Raw genomic sequence first — 7239 nt, 5'->3', positions numbered from 1 at the left:
CCAGGCGTCCTGCCCCTTGCTCTGACCCCAGGTGGCCCCCACCTCCGGCGACCCCTCACGCACACACAGCCTCACCCCCACCCCCACCCGCGCACGCACACATGCTGATAACATCCCCGACCCCCGGCCGGAGCCACAGTGTCCCCGGACCAAGCCTGGCCGGTGGCTGCGTCTCGCTGTGTTCCCGAACAGACCCTTGGCCAGGGCCACCGCGTCCCCGCTCTGCCCGCGCTCCCTGAACGGTGACCACCTTCTTCCAGGCTAGTGGGGTATCCTGGTCCCACAGATCTTCCAAGGATGAAGACTAGCAGCGTGGACACTGGCCCAGCCCCGGGTCGCTAAGGGGCCCCGGCAGCCAGGCGCGGAGATGGGGGTGCCCGGTGAGTACTCACAGGCTAGGGACCTGTGACCTCCGGGGCTCCTGTTTGAGCAAGGATTTACATCTGAAGCTATTGGCCAGGAAGTGGCCGTGTTCAAGGACCTGCGGCTCGCCAAGGATCAAAGAAGGGAGAGGGGGGTGGGGCAGCCTCCTCCACGTGCACGCAGGGGTTTGGGGAGCCCCCCTCCGTGAATGACAAAAAAGGGGGGAGATCCAGAACAGGGACAAAGTTTAGGATTTTAGGGAGTTGAGGCGCCGCTCGGGTGGGTGAGAAGCTGCTGTAAGAATTACCTGCGTCCAGGAGTCCCGGCTTCTCAGGATCTGCCAGGCTCTGGCGCGCACCCACAGTGAAGTTTGGCCGAGGAGTGGATGCCGGTCGCTTGGGGGGTGGGGTGTGCAGCGCCGAGGCATAGAATGAAGGCCACTCAGGCAGCGCCTAAGCAATTGCAAGGTCGGGGTCAGCAGCGACTGGAAGGGCAAACCAGCCTCTGTAGTCCCGCCGCCCCCTCCCCTCCCTGGCTCACACCCAGCCTGCCTTTCTTCCAGAACGTCCCACCCTGCTCCTTTTACTGTCTTTGCTTCTGCTTCCTCTGGGCCTCCCAGTCCTCGGTGCTCCCCCACGCCTCATCTGCGACAGTCGAGTTCTGGAGAGGTACATCTTGGAGGCCAAGGAGGCAGAGAATGTCACGGTAAGCTCCCCAGCCCCACAAAAGAAAGAAACCGGGTTCTAGGGGATCTAGGGATTCCTAGCACTGCCTTTAGGGTCAAGATGAGATGTTTAGCCCTAAACTTCTCCCACCCTCCCCCTCCCCCAGAAGAATGGTAAAGCTGGACAGGGATGTGGCTCAGTTTGGTAGAGTGCCTCCTCAGCGTGCAAAAAAAGCCCTGGGTTCAATTCCCCAGTACTGCACGAACCGTTTGTGGCGGCACAGACCTACATTCCTAGTACCTGGGAGGTAGAGTAGAAAGATCAGAAATTCAAGGTGATCCTCTGCTACATAAGCTGAGGCCAGCCTCGAACTTGAAACTCTGACACGAAACTGTCTAAAATAAGAAGGGATGGTAAAGCTGGTGGCCCCCAAACCATGCCCAGTAACGTTCAAAGACAGAGTACCTGGTGGCTTTCTGTGGACCGATGCCCTCAGAGGGCTCGTTGACAAGGTGCCGTGTCTTTTATTTAGATGGGCTGTGCAGAAGGTCCCAGACTGAGTGAGAATATTACAGTCCCAGATACCAAAGTCAACTTCTATGCTTGGAAAAGAATGGAGGTGAGTTCTATTTTTTTCCCCCTCCTTCCTAGAGGTGGGTGGGACTCATTCTTGATGGTGTGGGAGAAAGAATAAGAAGGACAGTGGCTGATGGGATATGCTAGCTCATTCATCGGTCAGTCATTCAACCAACCTCACTATGTGCCTTTCGGCCCTTCCACCTAGCCGCTGGGGTGTCTGATACCCAGGGAGTGACTCTGGCTGGCTCTTTCTAAGTCTTTTGCCTCCTCTAGGTGGAAGAACAGGCTGCAGAAGTTTGGCAAGGCCTGTCCCTGCTCTCAGAAGCCATCCTTCGGGGCCAGGCCCTGCTAGCCAATTCCTCCCAACCACCAGAGACGCTTCAGCTGCATATAGACAAAGCCGTCAGTGGTCTGCGTAGCCTCACCTCCCTGCTCCGGGTGCTGGGAGCCCAGGTGAGTGGGAGTAGGTGGGCCCTTTTTACAGGATGGGCCAAGAATCGTTAAGGAATAGTGAGGGCTGAGCCTGCAAGACAGCTCAGGGGTAGAGGTGCCCGCTGCCAAGCCTGAGGACCTGAGTTCAAAACCCCTAGAAGCCACATGGTGAGATGGGAACTGGATCCCTCAAGCTGGTCTCTCACCTCCACCCACATGCTCTGGTGCACATGCATGTACCAATGAGTTCACGTAATTTAAAACAAAGACTACTGAGAGCTCAGGCTGGGAGATGGGCGTGTGTGTGTGTGTGTGTGTGTGTGTGTGTGTGTGTGTGTGTGATGCTTGCTGCACAAATGTGAGGAATGGAGTTCCATCTCCAGCACTTCTGTTTGAAAACAAACCAAACAAAAGCAGGACACCAAAATCGAAGTGAGAGGGAACATACATGTAGCCCCAGAGCTGGGAGACTGGAGCGTCGGGATTCCTGGGACTCACTGGCCAGCCAGTCCAACTCAGCTGGTGAGCTCCAGGTTCCGTGAGAGATGCTGTCTCAAAAACCGAGGTGGACAGGCCGGAGTGGTGACTCAGTGATTAAGAGCGCTTGCTGCCCTTGCAGAATCTACTCCTAGCACCCACGTCAGGGTCTCTCAGCTGCCTTGAAGTCCAGCTCTAGGGGGTCTGAGGCTGGATTCTGGATTCCCTGGGCACCTGCACACACTCACATCCACAGATCCAAATAAAAATAATGTGGAGAATGACCGAAGAAGACACACCTCTTGCCTCTACGCCCACACACATTGTATACACACACACACACACACACACACACACACACACACACACACACACACAAATACTGCTGAGGACTCTCTTCATCCCCCCCCCCATTCTGTCCCTGGTTACATTCTCATCTGCCGCCCTCGGCACCGCGGTGACATCCCATTTTCTCTTGACAGAAGGAATCAATATCACCTCCAGACGCCACCCCACCTGCTCCACTCCGAACACTCACGGTGGATACTTTCTGCAAACTCTTCCGGGTCTACTCCAACTTCCTCCGGGGAAAACTGAAGCTGTACACAGGGGAGGCCTGCAGGAGAGGGGACAGGTGACCCGCCGCCACGCCACCGTGGTCTATCCACCAAGCCGCTCACCATCACTGCCTGTCACGCCAACCCTCCACCACTCCCAACCCTCATCAAAGGGCTTGTGACCTCCTCACCAGCTTGTCTGACGGACACTCCAGCACCAGCAGTGATATCCTGGGGCCCAGAAGAACTTTCCAGAACTGTGTTCTGAAATCTAAACATGTCACTGGGCCAGCCTGAGGCCCCAGAGCAGGAGACACTCGGAGAACCATCTTGGATTTGTTTTGTTTTTGTTGAGACGGGAAGGTCTCACATAGCCCAGGCTGGCCTGGAACTCGCTATGGAGCTAAGGATGACTTTGGACTCCTGATCTTCCTGCTTCCATTTCCTGAGTGCTGAGATTGCAGGTGTGCAACACCCCCCCAGTTTATGGGGTGCTGGAGATGGAAGCTGGGGCTTCGTGCATGCTAGGCAAGCACTCTACCAATTGAACTATATTCTCAGCACCCAGAAACCAGCTTATAACTCAGGGACAGAGATATCTAAACTCAATTAGTGTCCTGCCGGAGCTGTGAATCCCCACAGGACAAGTTTTGGAGTTCAATCTTTGTGGCACCTGTGAAGAATACAGGGACTGGAGAATTTAGGGGGCAAGGCATGAATTCTCCAGATTTCATGGGATTTTCCCTGACACCATGTCCCACTGGACAGTAGAGGGGGCGGAACCATGAAGAAGGAATGACAACTGACTCTTAGCTTTCATGGGAGGGAAGGGGTTTGAAGTTTTGTGTCCTTAAAATACCACCGGCAACAGCCGAAATCACCAATATGACTCCTGGCTTGTCTATATTTCATGGGTGCCCGCCACCCCCGCCACCCCCGCCACTTTCCCGGCTCTACCTCCTCCCAACCTGGTAGCAAAGCATCAGATCTGGGAAACCAGAGGTGGAGGGGGTTGGGCCCTACGTGCTGCCTCTCATGGCCTGCCTGACCTCTTGACCCCACTGGGCTTGAGGCCACAATGCCTGCCCACGCTGGTCAATAAGCAGGCTTCATTCAAGGCTGTCTTAGTGGGCAGCTGCCAACCCGCTTTACAAGTGCTGAAGGGGCCGGGGCTACCACTGAGGAAACAGGAGCCCGTACCCAGGGGCTCCCCTTCAGGCGTGGGTAGCAGCGGCCAACGCCGGTTAATGGATCAACAGGTCCCTAGCACTTGTCACTTACCTCAGGATAGAAACCACCTGTGTCTTTCTGGGGGGTGACACCCTGGGGGTTTCTCCCTGTAACTTGGAGGTCAATAGGTGGAGGAGTGATAGGTACCACGGCCGGGGGACAAGGGTGACTCCAGATTCTTCCTAGGATTCCTTAGTACTTCAGGTGGGCAAGCATGCTCAGGAGAGACCCACACAACCAGTCAGAGATGACACATACTGTCCCAGGACCCCAGCCCTGGCTGTCATTCTATGTGGCTGTCATTCATTCTGTTCCCAAATCAAGACCTTTAGAATAGAGTCTGAAAGCTCAATATTCAAAAGGGAGCGTTTTTGCAGTCCATGGCAGGAAAAATTCCGCACACATTGAAGGAGTTGGGGGCTGGAGAGAATTTACTAGGGTGCTTGTGCGTGTGCGTGTGTGTGTTCGAGTGCTCTTGTGTCTGTAACGCAGGTGGGAGGAGTCGGCAAGAGGAAAGAATTTTGAGGGAGGCGAAGTTAGCTCCTGGATTACAGTGCCCTCTTCAGGCGCAGTTGGGAACTGTTGGAGAACCTTCCAGGCACTCGCCTTCCTCTTTCGCACCAGACATCCCACTGAGGCCTCCCTTGCTAGGAACCGGCAAGGGTGAAATCTGTTTTGTAGGCTGTTGGGAGTTGGAATTAATAGACTAGGTGGCGGGGTGTGTTTCTGTTTGTCTGTTTGGTTTTTGAGACCAAACATGGGCTAAATTGCCCAGGCAGTCCTGGAACTTAGGCTTTTCCTGCCTCAGTTTCCCAAGTGCTGGGAGTGCAGGCCTGGACTACTACATCTGGCTTAGTTTTGTTATTTTTTTCTTTAAAAGGTTTTTTTTTATTTTTATTTATTTATTTTATTTATTTATTATTTATTTATTGTGTGTGTGTGTGTGTGTGTGTGTGTGTGTGTGTGTGTGTGTAGGCCAACAGAGGGTGTCAGATCCTCTAGAACTAGACTTAGAGCAGTTGTGAGCCACCCAGTGTAGGTCCTGGGAACTGAACTCTGGTCCTCTGGAAGAGCAGCAAGCACTTTTAACCACTGTGTTGACTGTCTAGCCATATTAGTCTTGCTTTTTTTTTTTTTTTTTTTTTTTTTTCTGAGACAGGGTCTCACTATGTAGCCCTGGCTGTCCTGGAACTCACTCTGCAGACCAGGCTGGCCTGGAACTCACAGAGCTCTGCCTGGTGAGTGCTGTGTTAAAGGAGTATGCCACCATGCCCAACTTCAGTCTTGCTTTTTTTTTTTTAAACTTTCTTTTTATTTATTTTTTGTATCTTTTACATCATGCCTCCTGATTCCACCAATCTCCCTCCTCCCACCCCAGAATAAAACAAAATAAAATATAAGAGAAAAAAGGGGAGGGGAGAGAGAGGAAGGGGAAAATATCATGGAAGCCGCAGTGTGACACAGTGAGTCACGCAGTAAACCCCTTTGTTGATACGTTTTTACATGCAGGCGTTCATTGCAAAGAATCGTTGGTCTGGTTTGATACCCTGGTCTCTGCTACACCATGGATGCTGGACCCTCGCTGGGACTCTTCCTGGACATCCTGTTGTTGCCTTGTGCATGAAGATCCTGCAGCCCTGGGTCCACAGGGCTGACCTGCACTCCCCCCCTCCACCGCCCCCCCCCCCCCGTGCTCCAGCAGATCACAGACGGGGTGGTGTTGGGGTGGGCCAGCACATAACCCTGGTTCTGGGCCTGGGCAGTTGCAGGGTTGGTCAGCCGGCCAGCGCTCCCCTGTCCTCACCACCAGGGGGAGCTCTCCAGCATTGTCCTGGCTGGTTCATCGATCACAGGGACAGGCAAGGGGCGGGGCCAGTTCTGCTTTCACAGCCTCAGGTCCGCCTCTCCCACACCCACACCTTCAGGGCCAGCTCCACTGTGTTGTCCTGGTGAGGTGCAGGGGCCCCTCTCCTGAGGGCTGCAGCTGGTGAGGGGGAGGGGCAGCCCTCCTGCTCTTACGACCTCAGGGCCAGCTCTTCCTCCTGCCTCAGGCAGTGATGGGGGAGGGAGAATCTCTTCCCCCTGCCCATGCCATCACATGGCAGAGGAACAAGGAGGACAGCTTGTCCATCCTCACAACCGCGGGGCTGGCTCACCCACGCCTCCGCCAGCAGGGCCAGCTCTGCTGTGCTGCCCAGGTGAGGTGAGGTGAAGGGTCGGTCCACTTCCCCAAGTGCTGCAGCTGGTAAGGTCAGCTCCCTCACCCACCACAGGTGGCAGGGTCAAGGGAGGGGGAGCCCATCTTGATTGGGGGGGCGGTATGGCCAGCCATCCCACTCCCACAGCCTCAGGGCTATCTCACCCGCGTCTCTGCCAGCGGGGTCTACCATGCCGCCTAGGCAGGAGCAGGGCCTGACTTGCTGAGGTCTGTCCCAGGCAGTAAGAGGTGAGGGGTAAGGGGGCATCTCTCCCACACCCGCAGTCACATGACACATGAGTACTTGGGATAGCTCCCTCATGCTCAGAACCTCGAGGCTGGCTCACCCACACCTCCGCCAACATGCTTGGCTCTACTGTATCGCCCAGGTGGGGTGCAGGGCCTGCTCTCCCGAGTGTTGCAGCTGGTGGGGGTCAGGGGCAGCTTTCCCGCCCTTATGACCTCAGGTAGCCTTGCTTTTAAGGTCAAGGAGAAGTACTAACAAACAGTGGGGACCTGACCACGAGTTTGACACGTGTCAACCCAGCGTCTTGTCCACCCTCTGTCATTGATGTAACCAAACACCTGGCAAAGTCAACTCAGAGGAGAAGGGGTTTGTTTCCACGCGCACTTCCAGGGGACGGGATCCATCACGGTGAGAAGGCGTGGCAGCGGGAACACGGAGTGGCTGGGCACATGGCTTCCCCAGTCAGGCAGCAGAGATGGATGCTGCCGCTTA

The 7239-nt window shown here is 55.1% G+C and overlaps 1 protein-coding gene across 1 annotated transcript; it reads left to right on the top strand.

The window, feature by feature from the left end:
• The first annotated feature begins 367 nt into the window (after positions 1 to 367).
• Positions 368 to 3408, top strand: Epo (erythropoietin). Its single transcript, XM_037198526.1, has 6 exons — positions 368 to 380; positions 435 to 517; positions 874 to 1068; positions 1561 to 1647; positions 1881 to 2060; positions 2999 to 3408. The coding sequence occupies exons 1-6, from the start codon at positions 368 to 370 to the stop codon at positions 3152 to 3154; spliced, it is 714 nt and encodes a 237-aa protein (XP_037054421.1). The 3' UTR covers positions 3155 to 3408.
• Positions 3409 to 7239: the final 3831 nt, after the last annotated feature.

Source organism: Peromyscus leucopus, chromosome 23 (genome assembly GCF_004664715.2).
Source record: "Peromyscus leucopus breed LL Stock chromosome 23, UCI_PerLeu_2.1, whole genome shotgun sequence".
Classification (NCBI taxonomy): Eukaryota; Metazoa; Chordata; class Mammalia; order Rodentia; family Cricetidae; genus Peromyscus; species Peromyscus leucopus.
Note: the sequence above shows the minus strand (reverse complement) of the source record. Positions and strands in the feature narration are given on the sequence as shown.